The sequence below is a fragment of the Vitis vinifera genome, chromosome 3, assembly GCF_030704535.1.
Source record: "Vitis vinifera cultivar Pinot Noir 40024 chromosome 3, ASM3070453v1".
Lineage (NCBI taxonomy): Eukaryota > Viridiplantae > Streptophyta > Magnoliopsida > Vitales > Vitaceae > Vitis > Vitis vinifera.
The window spans coordinates 7,669,078-7,694,399 of NC_081807.1; the positions used below are offsets into that span (position 1 = coordinate 7,669,078).

The 25,322-nt window shown below is 31.5% G+C and overlaps 1 protein-coding gene across 1 annotated transcript; it reads left to right on the forward strand.

Moving 5' to 3' along the window:
- Positions 1-9,790: 9,790 nt before the first annotated feature.
- On the forward strand, positions 9,791-11,720 carry LOC100251483 (cyclin-D2-1). Its single transcript, XM_002267320.4, has 5 exons — positions 9,791-10,291; positions 10,365-10,451; positions 10,524-10,836; positions 10,947-11,077; positions 11,271-11,720. Exons 1-5 carry the CDS (start codon positions 10,007-10,009, stop codon positions 11,517-11,519), a joined length of 1,065 nt encoding a protein of 354 aa, XP_002267356.1. The 5' UTR covers positions 9,791-10,006; the 3' UTR covers positions 11,520-11,720.
- Positions 11,721-25,322: the final 13,602 nt, after the last annotated feature.

A 25,322-nucleotide genomic window follows, 5' to 3' on the forward strand; every position in this document is an offset into this window, starting at 1 on the left:
TAACATATTGTTTTGGTATTTCTAAATTTAAAACTCAAGATTAGGTGCAAAAGGATCATATTTCTTAATCATTTCTAGTGATGATGGATTTGATTCATCCATGTTCGCCATTGGATCGTAACCATAGAGAAGTGTAAAGAAAATTATTCTTCATGAAAGATAATTGTCGCCATCAGTAAGTTTTAGGATAAATAATTGTGTCGCATATTAATTGACACTAATGTGGTTAAGATAATGTTTCCATTTAATACAACAATAATGGGATTTGAACATGACTCATGTCGGATTCTTCAATCATTTTGAGACAAGAATAGAACAAATAAATAAATGTCTAAAATACCACTTTTTTTAATGGGGTTAATGCCTAATTTTTTCAAATCCATAGAATTTTGCTTTTAGCACTCATCATCCCATCATTCATGAATTTTAGCTAGTAGTGATTATGCTCAACTAGTTGGAGCCTTTTTTTATTTTTTTCCTCCATGTTTTATTTAAAACTAGTTGAAATGATAATGATGTTGCAAGTGTTGGTATGATGCTATATATATCTGTCTTTATATAATGTGTGGGTTGTTACAACTTAGAAGACTTTCCTTCTTGGACAAAATAGGAAGGTTGTGGCCAATTGAGACCAATCTTTTTCATCACTCAATGGGCCTCTCCCCAGTTTCATGGGATTGGGTCCAAAGCTCTGGGTTTATTCTACTTGGGTCTACCCATTAGAATGGAGGGACATTTGGACCTCCTATATTTGATATTTCCCACATTATTTTTATATTTCATTAAACAAAGTATGTTATTATTTTTGGCCATTTTCACTCCTTTATTTTTATTTAGTCTATGAAACAAATCTAAGAACCAACCAAAATGGAACAAGTGAAAACTCACTACTCACTACCACTCAATCAATTTTATTAGCTTAAGGGATGGAAATGAAGGAAAATGTTAACCTAGCACAAAACCCACATTGTTATAATTATTATTTTTCTTTACAAAATAGTATTATCATCTGCTTCGATATTTTAATCAATTCAAAGAATGATAGAAGAGTGTTTTATTATTATTATTATTATTATTTGTTATAATCCAGCCAAGAGTCTAATACAACTTATTTTCTAATAACTTTGTTAAACTGTGAATTATAGTACCTTATATGTTTCCTTCGACTTATGGGAATATCTTATGAAACAATTTTTTTTTGTAAAGTTATTTTTCAATCGCCTTCATCAAAGAAAATCACCATTATATATAAATGAAATTAGATCATTAAATTTGAAATTCCCAAAATTCGATTCCTTAATTCATAGAATTCAACTCTTTAATTTTAGTAATTTATCTCATTCATTTAAAAAATTTATCAATAAAAAGACATTTCTTTCTAATTCTCATTGGACTTTTTCAAACAAGACAAAATCATTTCTAATTCCACTCTAATTATTTGATTGATTTCATTTTATAAGGCTTAATGTTATGTCTTATCATATGACGATCTCAAACTTTATTGAACTAAGAAGTCACAATAATATTATTAAAAAATTATATAATTTAATGCTTACAATAATCCTTAAATTTTGACCATCAAATTAGTGGCAGTAATTTAACCTGCTAAAGTTTTTACATCTACAATAATATTATTAAAAAAAAAAATGTAAGACCCTACTTGAGAATTTTATCCCTACCACCTTGGAAAGTTGAAATTGAGGCTAGGCCTCATTTCAAATCCAGCCAAGCCTGAATTTACATGCAATTTCCTCGGAAGTATAACCACAAGGTTGTCTTCATCCTAAGTCGTGAATGGCATGAAGCCCACCAGTGCTCTTGACTTCTCATTCCTAAAATTAAGTGAATTAATGTAAAGGAGAGGACATGACAGCTCATGCCCTTCATGTTCATCAACAAGCATCAAACCAAACTCAATGCAAGGCGAAATTCATGCCTCTCATCCTCACATGATGCCTAGTAATTTTTCCTAGATTATCATCTGTCTTTTAGACATTGATAAGGCGATCATAAATCATGAATTATTGCTTTTCCATGGATCCCATTTACTAACTTTAATATTAAAAAAATTGGCTACTCCTAGACTCGGGAGTAGGATTAAAGAAAAATAACATTAATGTCGTTGTTTAATATATAGTTCAATTAATACGGACACATAAAATCATTGTCAACAATATTATTAAACATTAAATTTATATCAAAATTTAGTCAAATTTATATAAGAGATCGTCTCAACATAGTATCATATTTTCTATTAAATTAGAAATATCCGTAAGATTTCTTTAAAATGTATATTTAAAAGTAACTCATTTTCTTTTTTCTTGGTTAGATTTGGCTTGACAAGGTGGTCAAAGAATTTAATCATACAAAAAACTATAGGCCGGTTATTTGTCAGAGACTTCTAAAATAAATGAAGGCTTTTGTGCATTGAAAATCAATGTTCAATTAAGTCAACAAGACATGATCTTGTCCGGAAAAAAATGATAAGAAAATAAAGCATTGCGAAGAACCAATGAAAAAATAAAACATCTTACCAAATTTAGGAACTTTCTAACCTTAAATTTATGATCAATTGAAAATTTCTCACACCCTTTTATGTTTTTTAATTTTACAAAATTTATTGTAACTAATAGAGGTGTGAAGTAATTATTAATTGGGGCTAGAAAAGAACAAACCTAAGATTAGGGGATGGGTATTTGGTGGAGAAGAATAAGACATAGATTTTAACAAAAGTTTCATCATAAGGGTTTTGGTTGGGTTGAAGTCAAGACCTTAGGTGTCACTTCCATTGAAAGTTTGGTTCATTTCTGCCCCATTGAAAGCTGTGTTGAAATTGGGGTTCATCTTCCTCCATTTTCTCCCACAACAGTTCCTTTCTAGCTGTCAGATCCAAGGATATTATTCTTTTGTTTTTATTCAATTAGGGTATGCTCAAATCAAAGCTAGGTTTCTCACAAATTTCAGAAATTTAATTTATGGGGACTTTTTGGTTGGATCTTACTCATGTCCCAATGATTAAATATTTAATTAGACATCTATATATAGTTCATTTTTTTGGATTATTAAGAAAATTATTAAGATTAGTTAATATTCATCATAAATAAGACTTCTTAAAATCAAAAAGTTATAATAAATTATTTAATATTTTATTTTGATTTATCACCTTTTTAAGTTTAACATCATTTGGTAAACCAATTTAATAACTTAAAACGAGTTAATAACTTAATTTAGATTTTTAAATAAATTAAGTATATTTGGTAAAAAACTTAATGATATAACCTAAAATAAAAAACAACTTTAAGTAATAATTAAAACTAATTAATTTATTCTTAAATTCATATCTTTATTTTACCTTTTTATCCCATTTACTCTACTTAATTTCATAATCCCTTTTACTATTACACCATCTCCAGTATTATTTGATCTCGTTAAATTAATTTCATCAAATAATCTTAATACTTAAAATAAGAATTAAGTAATAAATTTTAAGTTAATAAATTAAATATAATTAAATAATAAGTATTAAGTTTTTGGACCGTATGACATGTTAGTACGAATATAGATATTAGAAAATAAATAAAATAAAAGAATGGAAATTTAAGATGCTTGAGATTAAAATTTTTGGGAGGTGGATTGAGAGTGTGACTAAGTCAAATAATAGAATGGGTGAATGAATGATTGGATTGAGTAGTAGGTGGGTAATATTCACTGGTCATAGTAGAGTTATTACGCTGCTGGTCTTGTGCATGTTTAAATCAAGACATTTTCAAAGACCACAATATTGAAACTTTCACATCCACCAAGACTTATATTTCCACAATACATTTGAAACCCACTTTGTTTAAAGTCCAACTTACTATATACGTGAAGCCAAATTAGGAAAGCAAGAATGAGAGGAAAAAAATAAAGATTATACATATATTATTTTTCTTAAAGAGAGATTTGTGCTTATAAAGAGAAAATCGAATGTGTTTTTTTTATTTTTTAAATAAATTTTCAGTTGATGATATTGTATATTTAAAGGAAGAGTTTCCTGTATATTGTTGACAAAAGATAAATTATCATTTTTCATTTATGACAAAAGGTGGAAAAAAAAAAGGACCAAATAAGTCCCAATAGTTTAAATAGTTGGCATTTGAATTTCATGCATCAAAGTTTATTTATAATAGGTAAATCCCGAACAAAAAAAAATTTAAGAGTGCATTTTATAGTGATTTTTAAAAATGTTTTTAACTTTTCTAACACTTGAAAATATTATTTTTCAACCATTAAAAATAGTAAAAATATTTTTTAAAATTACTGCTAAACACACTTTAAAATGCGTTTCACAGTAATTTTAGAAAGTATTTCTAATATTTCTAATACTTGATAAAAAAATTATTGGAAAAATTAAAATCACTGTCAAACGCAATTTAAATATATTGTTTTCTCTTCATTAGTCCTTGAAGTCCTCTCGTTATAAAAATAATAATTATTTTCATTTTAATTAAAAATAAAATAAAAATAATTTAAATTTTAAAGAGATCTATAATACACTTGATTCTACAAAAACATAGGAAAAGAAAAAAAATGTTAAGGAAAATTATTTTGATTTATCATAAAAAAAATATATAAAATATAATTAAAATTAGTTATTAACTTACACATTTTTAAAATTATTTATTTTTTATATAAAATACAAAAAATAAATAAAATAATTGTGTAAAATTTATATAAAAATAATTTATTAATTAAATTTTTTTTCACTTTTTCTTTATGTTGGATGGGTCTTGAGAAATTTAACCTAAAGGAGGAGAGAGAGAAAATAAAAATGAAAAATGGTAGAAGAGTAGTTTTAAATTTAAGAAAATTTCCAGCATACTAATGAACAATTTGATAATATATATAAATTTTTAAATATATATATATATTTTTTTCTTTTTTTCTTTGTGTTGAACCAAATAAGAGATTTTAAATTCTTAGAAAATTTGAGGGAAAGACAATAAAAATTAAGAAAAAAAAAAGAAGAAAAAGTGAAAAATAAATAAATAAATTTAAAAGTTTATAAATTATTTTACATGTTTCTTCAAATTTATTTCATTTACTTTTTATTTTCTATATAAAGATTAAATAATCTGAACATGTAAAATATTTTAATCAATTTCAATTCTATTTGAATTTTATTTCTATAATGAACCAAACACAAAAAAACCTTTTTTTTCACTTTTCAATATCAAAACTAAAGCCATAAAAGCTAATAGTAGGCCACATAAACGAAATTAATACTCAGTGTAAATACTAATATAACTTAATCATTATTATCAAAAAGAAAATATTAGGTGGTATAAGAAATATGATTTAAATTTTGTTTGACAGTAATTTTAAAAAACGTTTTTAGCTTAAAAAGTATCTTTGAAAAAAATTAGATATTTAATAAATTATAGGAAATATTTTTAAAATTTTGAAAAATCGTTTGTACTATTTTCTGTAGAAACATTTGATATGTAATTCTCATAGGAAAAACACTTCCATTAAAAATACTTTAAATAAAAATACTGTCAAATACACTTTTAATTATTTAATTAATTCAATGCGATAAATAATGATATGAAAACCGAGTTTTGGCTTAGTGGGTGTTTGCTAAACCAACTTAATAACTTAAAATTTCTTAATAATTTAATTTAAGTTATTAAATAAATTAAACAATATTGGTAAAATAACATAATATATTACTTAACTTAAAAAACAACTTTAAGTAATAAGTAAAATTAATCAACTTATTCTTAAGTCTATATCTTTATTTTACTTTTTTAACATTTTCTTCCCTAATTATCTTCACAATCTCCTTTACTACTCCACCACTTCCATTGTTACTTAACTTTTTTGCCTTAATTATAATTTATATGGATAAATATGTTAATTTAATGATTTACAATATGTTTTAAGTTAATTTTATCCAACAACCTTAATATTTTAAATTAATAACTTAAGTATAATTTAACTTAAAATTAACTTAAATTATTAAGTAATAGTATTAAGTTTTACTGAATATCCCATTACATTTCTTCTTTTTGAATTTCATTTAATGCAATTTTTACATATTTTTGAGTTTTGATGGAATAATTAAGAGACATGCAATCATTTAATTTTACAAAAATGTTTTAAAGAAATGAAATAAGTAGAGTAGGAGAGCTTGGTATAATTGAAAGCTGACGTAGTACAATTATATATGTAGTTTCTTGAAGGCAATGATTATACATGGAGGCCCTTAAGAGATATGCCCCATTGAATTGAATTAAATGATGAAATGGCTTTGGACATGTTCAGTTTTATTTATTTTCTTGGGGATGATAAATACATTTGGAAAATTTGGTCTAAGTGTCTGATTTTTGGGTCTCAACTACCCTGTGAGGTGGGTCTTGGATTACTGGAAACTTACATACGACAAGGGTATACCTATTTCATGTGTTCTTCAAGAAAATTCTGGCAATTATTTATTGGGATTTTCTAATGATTTTTTAAATTATTATTTTTAAGATAACTTTTTTTTTTTATAAGAGATTTTATTTTATTTTATTTTAAAATAAGATGTAAAAATCGTATTCCATCACAATCGTTTTATTTTATTATAACAATTAACGAGTCATAATTTGTGTCGGTGAGTTGTATTTATGTCATATTAAAGTTCAAACATTGGTGGTATGATCGAATATGTCAACTAGAATACGACATGACTAATATGTCAATTGGAATACGACATGATTAATAATAGAGTTAAAAATATGAACTCAAATGCGACTTAATTATTAAATAAGTAATTTGTTTTAATATAAGTTGTTTAATTTATTTAACTCATTTAATAATCAGGTCTTATTAAATAATTAGGTTAAGTTAGGTGTAATATAAGTCTATACGACTAACTTTTCAATCTAATAATTTGTAATTTAATTAATTTATTTATTCAAAATCAAATTTTAAATGAGTTAAATATAGAATAAATAGGTTAGAGTTATAGTTTATTAATTAATAAGATTATTAAATTAATCAAATTCAAGTTATACAAATTGACATATAAATAGATCATATCGATACATATTAGACTCAAATATAATTATACTTAATTTAAATTAGTGAAAAATGTATTGAATTGAAATTATGTTGATGAATGATATCAAATTTTATCATCCTAACGGGTTGTGAGGATGAATTTGAATAATGATATATGTATTAGGCAATTTTTATGTATGAAGCTAAAGTAAAATAAATAAATAATCTAAATTTATGGATATTGAAGATAATAATTATTTAAGGTGCCTATCTTTTCAAAAAGGTTACATTTTTATTTTTTTATTTTTTAGAATGTGACATCTTTTATCATAAGTGCATGGGTGTGACTATTTTTGTAACTTTCAATAAGAATCTCTCTCTTTTTTGGACATGGACTACCTTTCAATTTAGAATGATCAAATGAATGAAAGAATTTGTTTTTGAAAATTGATTGATTTTAGTTAAATCTTTCTATTTTCTTCATTTTATAAAGATCTTTGCTATGTGTCCACATCATATTTGACATGAAATTTATGAAAATGGCTTGTGTAATGATTGAAGAGAAGAGAAAAAGAAAAAGAAAAAAAGATTTTATTTATTGTTTCGTAGACCAAAATTTACACCCATTATGGAAGAGAATATTTGATTGAAGCTTCCAAAGGCAAGAAGAGGATATATATATAGGACACAATATAGTTCGAAGAACATACCCAAAATTAGAAATATGATTGATATTAAATAAGAAGGGAATCATGGAATCTATGTAGCATTGAAAACAAACTAAATGCTAAAACAAAAATGATGGGTGAAATGTTTTTTAGAGTAATGTTATGTTTTAACATAAAATAAGGTTTTTTTAGATAATGTTTTATATTTATTTATTTATTTTATTGTTTTTATTTGTTTTTTAAGAATTGTTTTAAGAAATAATTATACAAACATATAGAATAATTAAAAATAAAATATTAGATATAAAATTATTTTTAAAATATTAAAAGTAGGTTAAAAATGTTTTAGGTTTTCAAACAAATTTTTGTTCCATAAAAATTAGAAAACAGTTTTCAAAAACCATTCTCACAAACTATTTTTCAAAAATGTTTTTGAAAATAGTTACCAAGCAGACTCATGCGCACTAATAACAAATCAACAGAGATAATACAACCAATGTAAGGAAGTCAGAGTTTATTTCATAAAGCTTTAAAAAAATATTTCTAATATAAACCCATTTGGGGAAAAAAAAAAAAGAAGAAGAAGAAGAAGAAGAGCATTTAGCAATATTTTAAAAGCACTATTAAAATTGAAAAACCATTTTGGTTGTTTCTTCAAAAAAACATTGTTAAAAAAAAAAGCACTTCAATTACAAGTACTTTAAATAAAAAACTCTTAAATTAAAACCACTTCAATTAAGTCAGACAATTATGTTTTACGGCTTCTTTAATAAGGTAAAATAATATGTTCAAAGGTGTATAATTGATTTGAAAAGTTGGAATAAGTGTGCTTTAAATATCATTTAGTTTAATTATATACCAACTTTTGTGTTTGACTTTTGAGTCTAATTATGTATCATTGACATCCCTTAAGCTCATTATATGTTACCGGAAGCCTTATAGGACAATTATCAATGAAGGAGAAAAAAGAAAATAAAAGGAAATTACAATAAAAGAAAAATATAATAAATAAATAAATAAATAAATAAATAAATAAATAAATCCATGTCAAATATCCTTGTACCATTTTGTTTTTAAAAGTAGAAAATATAATAAATTGTAAATAAAATATAATAATTCTTTACCTTCTCTCTTTAAAAATTATTTTTAAATCTTTTAATATTTGAGGTATTAAAATTTTTTTAATATCTCATTTTTTTTTTTAAAAAATTAAAAATTAATTTTAAAGGTAATCTCAAAGAATTCTCATATTTTATAATAATATTAAAGTCGATTCTTAATTCAGTGTGAGAGTTTGTTTAATTGGGGTGACCTTACAATCTCGTGAAATATAATGATGATATTATATTTATATGAAGTGTTTATGATATCTCATATTGAATAGGGTAAGAAGTTTATGATAATATATAAATATAATTTTTTTAAATTTTATAGACGTGTTTTGAAATTGCTTATGATATCCCACATTGAATAGGATATAAAATTTGTAATGCATTGTAAAATTACGAAGGCTCCTTAGGTCCAAAGCGAATAATGTCCACTTGATACGGATGCTTATATATTATGATTTTGGTAGCCTCTCTTTTAATAATATTATTCTATACTTTATCCTCAAATTTTCATAATTTCGTCCGAACACAAGAACCCAAGTCACAAGTCACACCATCCTACCTTATGAAATTCTATCAAATTAGGCGGTTTGTCCACGGCATGATAAATGTGCGTACATAACACTTTTTATTCTATGCCATCATTAATTTTAATTTCTCAACAAATTCCAATTTTGAATAGTAGCTTTAATTAAATATTTTTTTTGGAAATAATTTTGTCAAAAAATTAAATAAAGAAATTGAAATAATTTATGAGTTAAAAAATTTGTCATATTTAAACCAAAGAAAATTATAAATATTCTTTATTACTTATAAAAGAAAATTAGAAAATATGTAACAAAGTGGGTAATTTAAATATAATCGAATAAATTAGAAAATGTAGGAAGGCAATTAAATGGGTGAGAGAGAGAGAGTAATGATACGGTGCATCGCGAAGAAAGGAGGAGCATGGATAGTAATAGAGGTGCTACAAGACAGGCAAAACTCCTTATTTCTGAACGCTCATCTCACTTCCCCCGCTCCACACTCTTTTTTAGAGAGAGAGCGAGAAGAAGAATCCAAAATTTAGAGAGAGAAACCGTGTGCGCCGCGAAACACCATGTCGCTCCCCAGTCCATAAGCGGTTGGCCATGTCCATACGGCGCCTCATCGCCGCCTCCAATGCCGCCGTCGACCTTTTGAGTTTTGTCTTTTATCACCGGAATGGCTCAGTCTCCAGACCACTTCTCCGCCCCCACCGCCGCCGCTAGCTTGTACTGCGCCGAGGACGTCGAGGACGTGGTTTCCTGGGATTCCGATACGTGGATCTCCGATCCAGGATCGTCGCCGTTGGTTTACGCCCATTCTCCGCCGTTCGATGAATCGACCATCGAGCGGTTCTTCGGCTCCGAGCCGGACCATCGTCCCATGGAGGACTACCTCTGCCGGTGCCGAGACCGGTCGGTGGACGTCACCTCCCGGCAGGACTCCATTAACTGGATCCTAAAGGTAGGTGTTTGTATGGTTAAATATGGAAATGGTGGGGTTGTTTGGAGTGGATTGGTGATTTTGGGTGATGCAGGTGCATGCATACTACCACTTCAGACCAGTAACGGCGATTCTCTCCGTCAACTACTTGGACCGTTTTCTCTCTCGTCATGCTCTTCCGGTATGACCGTAACCCTCAATCTTACCTATCCGGAATTTGCCGGAATCTGACAGAGTTGTTTGGTGGGTGCAGCAAGGCAATGGGTGGCCGTTTCAGCTGTTATCTGTGGCATGTTTGTCTTTGGCAGCGAAAATGGAGGAAACTCATGTACCCCTACTACTTGACCTCCAAATGTTTCAGACCAAGTTCGTGTTTGAACCCAAAACTATTCAGAGAATGGAGCTATGGGTCATGGCCAATCTCAATTGGAGATTACGCTCTGTCACTCCCTTCGATTTCATCGATTACTTCGCCTCCAAGCTCCCCTGCTCTTCCGCTTCCAGGCACGACCTTCTTACCAGGGTCTTCTCCGTTTCTGCCGATCTCATTCTCAACACCACCCGTGGTAATTTCTCTTCTTTCTTTTTCTTTATTCGGATTCTTCTTTTCTTCATTTCTTTTGAAAAATGAAATTAATTACTTTTTGGGTCTTGGGCTTTTGAATACTTTTGCCAGTCGTCGATTTCTTGGGGTTTTCACCGTCCGTTATTGCAGCGGCTGCCGTGATTTCCGCCTCCGGCAAGAGGGTTGATTTTCCGGCGGGTGGTGACTGGACACCGGAGTCCTTTTACGAGAGAGTGGACAGAGTAAGGATTAATTAATAAATAACCTTTGTGGTCGACGTACTTGTTTCTATAGAAAATATAAATAATTTCTGGGTTCGAAATGTAATTTGGTGTTTTGATTGGGGTTTGGTCGGAAATAATTTAATTTTGCGATAAATTCGAAGTGTGCATCGAAACCAGTGAAATCTAAATCTCCCGGTAATTCTGGTTACAGGAAGTGGTGAGAAGCTGTCACCAACTAATGGAGGAGTACCTGATCGACACGTGTCCATCGGCTCCGCTCAAAGACCTCCGACCTGAGCCGCCGGCTCCAGCTAGTCCAGTCGGCGTGCTGGATGCGGCTGCCTGTGGGAGCTGCGAAACGCGTTCCGAGAATCCTGGACTCAGCGAAGCCAATCCACCACAGCCACCGCCGCCGAACAAACGGCCCCGATTCTCTGCTCCGGGTGTACAGCAACCGTAGATAAGACCGCCACCTCCTTCACCCTCCTCTCTTTTGCCCTCTTTTTTTTTCCCAAGAGAGAAAAGCTTCCCTTTTTGTTGTCATTCTCTTTGTCGTTGATTATAAAATGAACGGTCAGGATCAGATGGTCTGACGGAAGAGGCATTTTGGTTATTTATTAAAATATTTTTATAAGAATTTATATATCTTTGTTGAATGGCAGTCTGAGTTACTACTCACTTTATTCATGGGCATTTTGGTCAAAGAAAAGAAACTATGTTGGAGAGAGAAACTCTAATGATGTTTCAATTATTCCCGAAGCTCCTCAATCATCTCTGCATGAGTTGCAGGCCAACCAAGAACACTTTTCCGCATTGACTAAAATGCCCCGGTAATGGTATTTCTGTAATTTCAGTTTATCGTGTGAGGTTATGTTCAATGTAGATAACGATTTTGTGCCACGTGTCCGACACAAAGTACAAGGAGTGGGTCACCGATACGTGAATGTCGATGTGTGAGACGTATCATATGTTGATATCGTAGTGATATGGAACAAGGATCTTATAACTTTGTTGGGAATGATTATTCAATTCTACTTCCTAAATTACCCTCCTCAACACAGTGTAAGGATTTTGGGGCAGAGCAGAGGTTTCACAATTTTGGACCGTTGAACGGGAATGACGTGGGGGTGACGAAAGCCTGCCACGTAGGAGGGTTGAGAGCTGATGGAGCGGGGTGGCGGGAAAGGACGTGAGTGGTGAGGGACAGCCAGGTGAGACAATCTGCACCGTCCAGCTGTAAAGCGAACTAAGGGCAGAGATTTGATGTGATGGACTCCACCCTGCCCGTGTCAATTTCACATAGGAAGTTGTACGGGGCAGAAAAAGGAAAGTAAAATGAAAATACTAATTTCGTCTTTACTGTTCGTTTCATCACTCGCTTCTGACCGTCCGATCAGACTTCTGCCCATTTTACCCTTTCCTTTTCCAATGGGGCACTTCCTAGACTCATGTTATGGTCTCCCACTGAATTTACATTTTGGGTGGCACCAAGTCGGTACTCTCCTTCTTCCCCTTTTTCCTTCACCTCCAATTTTTATTCTCTCTCTTTTTATTTTTAATTTTTATTTTATTTTATTTTTTGTTTTTTAATTGAGAAAACTTTGGGTGTCGGTAAGAATGGGAATTGATGGGTGACAATTGTATAAGTTTTGATTTCTATAAAAATAAATTGATTACACCAAATACAAACAAAATAGAAACCAAATTAGGTATATATATATATAAAAAAATCCAAATTTATGAAATATAAATTTAATATATGTAATTAAAAAAAATAGAAATATATATTTAATTAAAAGTAATACTTTTAATAAATCAATAGTGTGTTTTTAATGATGTAGGGAGGTAGTGTATTTTTAAATCTTTTTATAATCAAATGAATGTAACAAAGAACACTTTTCCCAATAAATTTTCATAGACGGTCTCTACACCATATATCAAATATGCTCTACGACTACAGGGACAGTGCCATTAATGTTGCAAGGATTGTGGATGCCACTTTATATGAAATTGAAGTAGGAAAAAATGTGGTCAAGGATGGGACCCATGTCCAGGCTGGTGGGTGGGACCCCGAATGTGGATGAAATATTTTGTGGAGGGGGGGTGGGGGTTACATGTGAAAGCTGGGCTTGGGAGGCCCACAAAGAGGGTCCACAAGAGGAGGGTTGGGGTTGTGGGGAGGTGTGGTGTGGAGAGTAAAAGCCCAACAGGCTTTATCAGCACACAGTGGGTTGGGACTGAGGACTCAGGACAAAGGAGTGAATAGAAAAGAGGCCAATGGAAGAGACAAAGCAGCATTAACAACCCCTCCTCTCTCTCTCTCCCTCTCCCTCTCCCTCTGCCCCTTTATACTCTTCTCTTTATATCTCTGAATAAGAATGGGGTCTTAGTATTGAGTGTGAGTTTGAAATGGGGGTCCACCACATGCCCTCTTCATCAATGTTGTTTTTGGGGATTCAGGTCTCTTTTGGTGCTTTCCCTCTTCCCCATTCACTTGTTTTTTTTTTGTTTTTTTTATTTTTTCTCTTCTTGGATATGTAAAGTTGTAAACCCTCTCCCCCATTCATATATTTTAGGAGATTCTTGAAGTATGAGGATTCATGAGACATCAATTATGGTAACATCAAATATTTCTTACAAACAATTTAGCACTTAAGTATCAAAAAATGAGATCAACCCTAATATACCTCATGTACAAATTACTCTCATTGTTATGTATCTTATTTGCATTTCGATTAATTTGTATTGAGATCTCATTTATTTGTACTTTGATTATGTTATACTCTCATCTAATGGTCGAAATTGAAAGTTCAATAATTACCTAATCGATGGTTTAACATTTTCTTTTATTTTATTCTTACATAATATTAAAAACAAAAAACATGAAGCTATTCAAAAGAAGTGTAAAAACCTAATTTTTACGATAAAATATTTCATCAGACCTAAAAGAAGCACTTTTAGCCCCTTACAAAACCACCCTCAAATGACTTTTGAGTATTAACTCGGTGAGATAAGCTTTAACAAATGTCACCTTAATCAATTCAAAATAGTTAAAAATACTTTACGATGCAACCATTATGGATTGAATGGTAAGATTTGGTTTAATCTTATTTGAAGGATTGGAAAATGAAGGCCATAGACTTGGAGTTATACTAGCATGATATTTTTAGCCAACTCTAAGCCCTCCCAAAATCATAGAGCTACCATGCTATCTCTCAAATTTGTTCATTGATTTTTATAGCTAGCCCTTGGACAAGCCCTAAGCCCTAAGATTGGAAGTGAGAACAAAAGTCATAGCTAGGAATCTCAATAAACCAAGGTGAATTGAGAAGAGGCTTTCCCAAAAGAAATCATGAGAGGGTGATTTTGGGCATGGGTGTCCTCCTATACCTTGCATATGGTATCATCAAACAAGCTGAATTAGACTCTCATTAGCTTGGTGGTCCACCCACAAAACTCCAAGCTTCTGTGCTGAAAACACAACTCACTAGTCACAAGTAGGTAACAATTACTCACGAATTCATTATTACAAACGCCTATTCAATACATTGTTGGCAAACCCTAAACCATAGGGCCCCGTGGTCCTATGTTGGAATGCTTATGCTTTCTCCATCCAATCCGACTTTACAAATTTGCATGGATCCAATGTGCAAGACTACTGAAAATAAACTCGGGTTTTACTAAACAAATGTAAATACGTAATGATGTTTTTCTTTTCATATAAATATTATTTGTTTTGAAATTAATGACTTTAAAATATGTCTATTTAGTTACGATGATGAACTTATTACGTATATAATATTAATAATGACTTCTCCTATATATCCGATGTGGGACAGTGCATTTTGATGGTAAATTTTGTAACTAAGCTTGAATTTCTCCTTGGATGTGTGGGCATGTGCCCCAACAAGATATCAACCGAGAACTACATGATCAACATTTGTAAAAGGAATGCAACATCTTCAAAGGCAAGAAATCCATTGCTCATATGTTGTGCCTAAAAGCTCTCTAGGGTCACTTTCCACTGCTCTTGAGAGTAGACTTTTCTACTTTGAATGATAAAAGATGACCATGAGCTAGGCTAAGTAGCTTGACAGAGATTATGTGGAAATGAAATGAAATGAAATAGGCAAAGATGAATGGGGGAATGTGATTCTTGGTGCCCCACAATTTCTTCCAGATCCAACTTTAAAGTACTTGGGTGGAGTTTGAAGCCATTTTCAAGGAATAGGAGCTCTTACCCTTCTCCTATTTGTTCCTTCTTGTATTCAGAATAGTACAGAGAAAATGAGATGTGTTAAAAGCATTGATTGAGTCTCCATGGAACTGCTTTTTTACTTTCAAGAAAAGGTATGTTGATTGTGATTTTTTGGAGTAATTAATAATTATGAAGGTCCATTTGAGGTAGTTATGATTCCACTAAAATATTTGTTTGAATAGATTAGTATAAAGTAAAAGGTAAAAGATTCCTATATTTTTAATTTTTTTGAAAAACCTTTTAAGACTTGAATGTTACCATTTTTGGTGGCATATTGAAAAATGCAATCAATTGTACCTTATTCATCCCTACCTATCTTGGTTACATTATTTTGTATATTCCCATTGTCTTTTATTTATTTTTTATTTATTTATTAATCTTATAAATGATTTTATTGTTTTATATATGTATCATTACTTTGTATCTCGTACTTATTATTTTTGTATCGTGATTTTTTTTATATCTTAATTTTATTTATCTGTAATTTAATATCATTTATTTATACTATTGAATAATAGTTCAAATTTTACTATACCCTTAAATTATTCTAATTGAAAGTTCGAAATAATACTTGATTTTTGGCATATCTATATATTGACTCATCCATTATTTGTATTTGGTCATTTAATTTTTTTTTAAATCATTTTAAAATTACAATTGGTTGGATTATATTTATCTATATGAAGAAAAAAATCATGTAAGAAAGGAGGTTCTTATTTGTATAAATGGTTCTACAAACTTGGAACAAGTACTAAGAAATTAACTGATAATTTTGTTCTAATATATTTTGACTTAGAAAACTTTTTAGATAGTGATTTATTTTCCACTGATGATTTAAAGTTGTTGTTAACTCCATCTGAAAGTTGAAAGAAATCTTGATGGAGAAGTTTGAAAGAAAAAATTCACACATTACATGATCTTTTAGGTTTATATATGAAGTTGCTAACAACTTATGATAACAATTTCTTCTATTAACAACTTTTCAGTTTGTGACTTTTCAACTGTGGGAAAGTTCAAACGGTATTCAAAGCTTCATACATAAGTTTAAAAAGGTTGGTTTAGTGGTCATACATAAGTTTAAAAAAGTTGGTTTAGTGGGAAAGTTCAAACGGTATTCAAAGCTTGAATCTCCAACCATGCCTAAAAGGGTCATCATGAAACTTGTCTATAAGATTAAGAGGAACCTTTATATATATAGTGTCATGAACTTTCTTCTCTATCCGATGTGGGACATCACAAATAGATTTTGAAAAGTAACAGGTTTTGAAAAGTAAGTCTTAAGGATAACCAACAAGGTGATTTTATATAACTTCATCTCAAATAATGGATTGTAGATTAAAAGTTTTAAACTTCGTGATTATTTATCTTCATAATTAGTGAGGGGTTTTCACATAAAAATTCTATGTTGTTTGTTTGTTTGATGTTTGGTTATTTAGTTTATCCTCGTATCTCCTCAAATTAAATTGAATTAAAATAATTTAACTCTTATATTATAATATTTTTAAATAGATATTCATCGCAATGTGTGTTACCTTATTAGACAATGATTTTTTAATAATTTTAAAAATTATTTTTAAAAATTGGAGATAGTGATTTTTTTTTTTTATATCTTCAAACATTTTTATTATATAATGAAAATGAGAGGAAAAAAAAAAATTGAAATCCATATAGTTGGGACACCTGTCATGCACCAAATAGGAGACACTGACTGAAAGTGCAGAATTCAACAGATTTGACCCATCACCTTTTCACTACAGTTGGGGTAGCTCCAACCATAATTTTCATTTTTTGACTTACTTCTCTCTCTCTAGTCTTTATATCTAATAATAATCCCCTCTTTTTTTTTTTTTTTTTTTCCTTTTTCTGGGGGGGTATTTGAATAAATTAATTAAAATTAAAATTAAAATGGGAGACATGAGGGACCTTCTGTTTGAAGCTTGGAATGGATGGTCCATATCAAACCCCAACACAACATCTCCCTCTGGATTTGACCCCTAGAAGAGGGCGTGCTGGTTATCATCAAACAACTAATCTGGCCTTTTCATGTCTCTTTTTTTCGTACACCCCTAATTTCTCATTTATTACATCATTAATTATATTTAATTATTCATATCCGAGTTTTTAAATAAAATATTCAATGCCTCACTCGGCCTGGGCTGTGGGTCATTGCATGGGCTTATCTTGTCAGCCCTACACCCAGCCCATTTTGAGTAACGAGGGGCCATCATCTCATGGATAGCCCCATACAAAGAAAGAAAGAAAGATTATCTCCATTCAATTTCAAAAATGAATTTTGAATTCAATAAATCTTATTCATTTTGTTTTCAATAAGGTTGAAAAATTTCAACTATAAAGTTTTGGAAGTGACGGTTGAACATGATCCAATTGTCTGGGCCTATCATATTGGGTCAACCCACATTTAGGGTCATGTTGGGAATAGTTGCTCTAACCTGAACTTTGTTTTAAATTGTTAAAATAATTTTATTTTTTAACATAAATTTAATATTTTTGATATTTTCTAAAATTGGATAAATATAGAAACTAATTCTCATTTATGCTACCAACAGGGGCTATTTCAATTTTCTTTAGACTCATTTCCTTCCTCGTCTAAGTGGGCTCATGACAGCCTAACGCCCATAATTCTTCAAGCAAGAAGTCAGGCCCAGCCCACCACACAGCCTGCCACCAAGTTTAGTGTAACCCAAGCCCACATTAGTAATGATTTCAAGATTTTGATGGAGCCTTTGACTTTAACATCCATATGGAATGCTGTTAAGAAAAAATTAAAGCTCTACACTTTCTAATTATGAAAAGAATTAGTCGACTATGAATAAAACGAGAGACTTTATAGTAAAAATAAACAAAGCAAACATTAATGTATATTTGAGCTAATTTTATTTGGATGATGTTAAATACACCCATCCCACTCTACACATTTATTTTATTTGATTTTTTTTATTCAAATAAAAAAATATGTCAAAAAAATAAAAATAAAAACAAAAACATTGTCATCTTCTTCATATCCATTCATGCGATCATATCCTAAATCTAATTATTCTATTTTATTTTTTTATTATTGGACGTGACATCATTTTTGTGCATCTAGTCCCCATTTCCTTTTGTTTTAATTTTAAAACAAAATTTAAAAATTTGAAGAAAAAAAGGGAAAAGGAGAGAAGTTTCCATGGTGTAGTGTAGGGATGATTTGTCCTATTTTACCTCTAATAGAATGAGTTTGAGAAAAATATAAACGACTTTGAAACAAGTTTGAGATAAGCTTGAGATTTTTTTTTTAGAAATACTTGGGATGAGTTCAAGGTTGGTTCGGGTTTGATTTTATCATGCTTCTCGATGATATGTAATATTAAATAAAAATTGTTTTAATTGATTTTTTCTCATTTTTTAGAATTTTGACTCAGAATATTACTTTTCATAAAAATAAATTACAAATATTTATAAATTTTAGTTATTTTAATACAATTTAAAATTTTTAAATAAAAAATGAAAAAAAACTAAAAAGTTTGAAAAAATAAAAAATAAAAAAGTCTAAATAGGGTGAGATAGGTATGAGAATTTCCTATTATAAAAGTTTGAGAACCCGTGTAAAGTATGGCTGAAATCCTCAATCATTATTGAGGTAATTGTTTCTCATTATATAGAGTGTATATACAGTTGGAAGATCCTACAAACTAGGAAAAGATAAATATACATAATAACAAATAATCTAAGATCAAGGAAAGAATAAATCAAGAGAGGATTCTGCCTTATCACCCCCCTGCAAGTTGAGTGTGGTAGAAGGAATAACATGAAGCTTGTTACGAAAAAATAGGAACTGGGGCTTGGAGATGCCCTTGGTAAAAGAATCGGTAAGCGGAAGATGGGAGGGAGTAAATGCGACTTTTAAAGAACCATTTGCAATCAATTCACGAACAAAATAATAATTAATTGCAATGTGCTTAGATCGAGATCGAGTGACTGGATTGACCGCCATAAAAAGAGCATTTTTGTTATCGCATAATATCTTCAGAGGGGAAGGCAAGGGAAGTCGTAGATCACGAAGGAGCTGAACAATCCAAGCAACTTCAGCAGTAGTAATGGCTAAGGATCTATACTCAGCTTCAGTACTAGAGCGAGAAACAGTAGATTGTTTCTTAAAGCACCAAGAGACAAGATTAATGCCAAAGAATATAAGATAGCCACTAGTAGATCGTCGTGTATCAGGACAACCAACCCAATTAGAATCAAAATAAGCAAGCAACTCATGAGAGGAGGTGCGGTGAAATTGAAGACCATGATGTACTATGCCTTTAACATAACGCAATATGCGTTTGAGTGCACGAAAATGATCTTTAGTTAGAGAATGCATGTACTAGCAAATAGAATTGACACTGAAAGAGAGATTAGACCGAGTGATGGTCAAATATTGCCAGGCTCCTGCAAGAGACCGAAAAAGAGTGGGATCTAAAAATAGCTTCCCTATAGTGGAGAGATGTTGACCAACAACAAAAGGAGTAGAAATGGGTTTGGCCTCAATCATGTCAGCACGTTGTAGTAAATCAAGAGCATACTTGGTTTGGCTAAGAAATAAGCCTTGAAAGTTATGTTGGACTTCAATACCAAGAAAATAGTGTAGAGAACCTAAATCTTTCATTGCAAATTCTTTGGATAGCCGAGTGATAAGAGTCTTGATCAAAGCAGGATTGGTGCCAGTAAGCACCATATCATCAACATAGAGCAAAATATAAACTGTGCCTGCTGTGGTATGATGGACAAAGAGAGATGAATCAGCCTGACTGAAAATAAAACCAAGTTTCATAAAAAAAAAGAGTTGAATCGTTGGAACCAAGCACGAGGGGCTTGTTTGAGTCCATAGAGAGCATGTTTCAAACGACACACATGTTGTGGAAATTGTGGATCAGTGTAGCCAGGTGGTTGTTCCATGTATACTTCTTCAGAAAGATGACCATGAAGAAAGACATTCTTAGCATCTAATTGATGTAAGGGCCATCATAAGTGACTGCAATGGATAGAATAATCTGAATAGTAGCAGGACGCACCACAGGACTGAATGTATCTTCAAAATCAAGGCCATGAATTTGAGAGAAGCCCTTGGCCACAAGACGAGCCTTATGACGCTCAATGGAACCATTAACACGGAGCTTGGTCTTAAAGATCCAACGACAACCAACCACATTATGATTGATAGGGCGAGGTACAAGATCCCAAGTATCATTCTTCTTCAAAGCTTGTATTTCATCATCCATAGCTGAAAGCCATTCAGGGTGTTTGGCCGTAGACTTGAAACCCTGAGGCTCTTGTATGGCAAGAAGGACTTGAAAAAACTGAGACGAAGGTGAAAGTGTCAACGCATGATAGGCCTTAGGTTTAAATATACCAGCTTTTCCTCTAGTAACCATTGGGTGAGTGTTGGTAGAAGTCGTCGGTATGGAAACAGATGGTGACAGAGGACTAGAAGAAGGAATGATAGATATGACCGGAGATGCAGGGGAGGAAGCATGAAGGTCATCACTGCATGGCAAACAATTAGGATTCGAAACAGGAGAAGATAGCGACAAATCAGAAGACATATTATCGTTAGACTCGAAAGAATCAGAGAAAGTAATATAAGGTGTTGAATTATGAATTTGTTGCATATCATCACCCGCATAAGGAAAGACAGTTTCATAAAATTGGACATGTCAAGAGACATAAAGACGTTGTGTCTTGTGATCAAAACAACGAAAACCCTTGTGAAGAGGGCTATAACCTAAAAAGACACAAGATGAGGATTTGGGAGACAATTTGTTAGGAGCATAATCTTGCAAATAAGGAAAGCATAAACATCCAAAAGTACGAAGCATAGAGTAGTTTGGTTGTTTACCGAATAGGAGCTTGTAGGGAGTTTTGCCATCAAGAGTTTGTGATGGGAGTTGGTTGATGAGATAAACAACCGTTGAGAAGGCCTCAACCCAAAGAAATAACGGAACACAAGCATGAAACATAATGGTAAGACCCATTTCAGTGACATGTCGGTGTTTACGTTCAGCAATCCCATTTTGACTCGGTGTATAATGGCAAGCAATGCATAACACAATACCACAAGACGTAAGGTGAGAGCGAAATTTATTATTTGTAAATTCAGTTCCACCATCACATTGGAAATACTTAATTTTAGAAGAAAATTGAGTCTCAATATAATGTTGAAAATTGATAAAGGTACCAAATATCAGATTTGTGTTTTAATAGGAAAAACCAACTGAATCTGGTACAATCATCAATGAACATTGCATAATAATGAAAACCAGTAAGAGAACAAACAAGTGAAGAGCCCCATAAATCATAGTGTAAGCGATCAAAAGGCAAAGGACAACGATTATTATTAAGTGAAAAAGGTAAACGATGGCTCTTACCAATGTTACATCCAACACATAAATGTGAATCTAAACCCATCAATTTATTACTACAAGAAATAAAACTAGACTTAGAAAGAGAGTTAATGGTATGAAAACTAGGGTGGCCTAGTCGAGCATGCCACAAGGGAATAGAGACACAACTTATTTGAAGAAACGATGGAAGCAAGGGCATGATGATTTTGATCGAGCACATACAAGCCATTCTCACATTTGTTGACCCCCAACACTACTCTTATGACCCGATCCTGTATGGTAAAACCAGAGGGAGAAAAAATGACACAACAATTATTATCCTTTGTAAGTTGACTAATGGAAATAAGTTTTTTCTTAATACCAGGAACAACTAAAACATTGGATAAAAATAAAGAGCTTTGGGGAACAAGAGTGGAAATAGAACCAGTATGAGAAATGGAAAGGGACTGACCATTACTAACCATCACCCATTCATTACCAGAGTAGATAGTAGGAACATCTACACCATCGGGATCATTTGTCAAGTGAGGGGTTGCACCAAAATCCAGATACCATTCGGAGTCGTTGGAGTCCGGAATTGAGCAAGCTGCGAAAGCTTCAGCAAGGTTGGCAGATTGCTTTTTCTTGAGATTAAGGAACGTCCAATACCGTTTAGCTAGGTAGCCCTCTTTGTCGCATATTTGACAATAAACAAGAGAAGATGGGGACGATTTTGAGGTAGAGGCAGTGGAAGGTTTGGGCTTCCTGCTCTTGGTGCTTTTCGGTCTGGTGGAATTATTTCATTGAGTGTAGAACGCTGAGTTGATAGATTGTTGGTACAACGATCGTTCAAAGATCTCATGACTCAAAGCTTTTGGAATGATATCTGCAAAAGAAGGTAATGGAGGCTGGGAAAGCATTGTAGTTGATAAAATTTTATAATCGGGACCTAAGTCTCTCAAGAACCAGTGGACTTTTCAAAGCGTCGATGGGACAACCAATTGCCGCCAGTTGATCGTAGAGCCATTTGAAGAGTCGAGAAAATTCTGCTACGGATTTCGAGCCTCGCTGCATCGTTGAAGCTCATCTTTGAGTTGGAGTTCTCGAGTCTTGGATCTGTGAGAAAAAAAGGCTTCAAGAGTGGTCCAAGCCTTATGTGCATGACTCAGACCAAGTACCTCACTCATAGACTCCTTTGTAAGAGAAGAATAGAGAAGATTAAGGAGAGTCTGATCAGTAGTTAACCAAGAGGTGTAGGCTGGATTCACCTGGGTGATGCTGTTAGAACCAATAACTTTTGGAGAAGGAGCTGGGACACTACCATCTAGAAATCCAAGAAGATCTTGGCTGGTCAACAGAGGGATAAACTGATTTCTCCATAACAAATAATTAGAGGAGGTCAGTTTGATGGTGAGCATATGCACCATCGTGTTGAGCGGAAGTGGAGATGATGAGGACGACGATGTAGCCATGAAGAGGATCGAAAGAAAAAAAAAAAATCAGAACCGGCTCTGATACCATATAAAGGTTTGAGAACCCGTGTAAAATATGGCTGAAATCCTCAATCATTATTAAGGTAATTGTTTCTCATTATATCAAGTGTATATACAGTTGGAAGATCCTATAAACTAGGAAAAGATAAATTTACATAATAACAAATAATCTAAGATCAAGGAAAGAATCAATCAGGAAAGGATTCTGCCTTATCACCTATACTCACTTTATTTTATTTAAATTTATTTTTTAGGTGGAGATGAAAATATATATAATAAATGAGATGGGGATGAGATGGGATGAGGGTAGCTTATTGTGTCGTTGCCATCCCTAGTATAGTAGAATGGCATTAACATGAGGATATTTTTTATCTTTCATGTTTATTTATTACTTTAAAATAAAGGAAAATAAGTCGTGTGCGGAGAAAAAATTACACCATAATTTTAACATTATATCTTTCTATTTTATAGAAAAATAAGTTTTTGAAATGTTACCTTGTAAATAGTTTTAAATTTATTAAATGAGAAGTTAGTAAAATTTATAAAATTAACAAACTCCAATTACAATATCCCACATCACTTAAGTGAACAAATTTTTGACACTATATATGTAGTGAGTTTTTTTTTTTCTTATAATTATATCGATGCATTTTAACATTGTAAAGATGCATTAAACTTAGAGCTGACAATATTTATGGGAGAGAGAATGAGTTGTTAAAAATAACAATTGATCTCATAAGACATGTTCGTTTATGTGAGTGGCCTTGCAATTTGACCAATCATGTTTACCTTTACATATACAAGAATAATCCCTTATATGAAGAGAATATTGTAGTTGATATAAATATATATAACTATTGTATGAAACATCTCATATTTCCCCACTCTTTGAATTTCCACCTAGGTGTAGGAGGTTTCCCTCCATGCTTTGTCACGCCCCAAATTTTGGGCAACCTATAACTCGACTTGTGACCCTAGGTCAAGGGTTTGATCATAAGGGTTACTCCTATCCATGTTGACAATCAATCAAAACACCTTGAATTTTTTTTTTTTTTTCAGTAAAATGTCTAATCCTAAATAAATTTATTAAGTTAAGATTTACTGTAACATATTATTTTATTTTTCCAAAACCAATTATCACACTATCTCCTGTTCACAAGTATAATAAATCTACTAGTCATCTTCTTGCCCAAAAGCTCAAATATTTACAATAACCTCTAAGTAAAAAAGAATATTTTCAAAAATGTTTTACAACCTAACAAAATATAATTTAACATACAAAAGCCCACATAACTCAAATTGGTACATGTAAAAAGGGTAATATAAATTTAAAACCATCATTATTATGGTTCTTTTGCTTTCTGGAACACTTCCTGAACTTCCTGTGGTCCCTCTAAAACTATATCTGCATCTAAAAATTTTAGAAAATAAAGGGGTGTATATTTCCACGTTGCTTAGTAGGGTGTGTTATACCCAAATAGGTTAGAAATTTTAGATCAATAACACAACCATATGCCAAAATATAATATTACATTTACAATATACACACTAAAAGAAACCTCAATCATACAAATTTAAAACAATCAAAATTATCATTTTCCTTATTCAATCATACGTTTAATATATCAACAATTCTAAATTTACAAAATAAACAAGTCATTTTAGTCTTGAATAATATATTCAAACATACACTTGATAAATAATACAAATCCTTCTTTCAAATGCAACCATAATGCAAATGCTTACATGCAATCACACAATGCACTGTCGTTCTCGGGTTTTCACAAAAGAATACGCGTACATACTCAAATACACTCCTCATTTGGAGTCTTTCTAAGATAAACTTTTGGGTTTTTCACCATAGGGATCTCACTCTCTTCTTAATTCGCCCTCTCTAGGGTCATTTCATTTTTTTTTCTTTTCATTTTTACCCTCTCTGAGGTCTTTTCATTCTCATTTCCATTTCACACAACCATGATGCATATGAAGTGTAATCACATCATATTTCAACATCCAAAATTTTCCAAGACATAATTTTATTTATTCTCATTATGTTTCATAATTTCCAATAATCCACACAACGGTTTTTCTTCACTTTAATCACCACAAACATAAAAAAAAATTCACAATTAATTGTATAGCATCAA

Bases quoted from the DNA above. Each gene is read 5' to 3' on its own strand.
- LOC100251483 (XM_002267320.4), top strand. From the start codon at position 10,007: ATGGCTCAGTCTCCAGACCACTTCTCCGCCCCCACCGCCGCCGCTAGC. The intron at 10,837-10,946 runs GTAATTTCTCTT...TACTTTTGCCAG, and splicing joins CATTCTCAACACCACCCGTG to TCGTCGATTTCTTGGGGTTT. The intron at 11,078-11,270 runs GTAAGGATTAAT...TTCTGGTTACAG, and splicing joins TTTACGAGAGAGTGGACAGA to GAAGTGGTGAGAAGCTGTCA.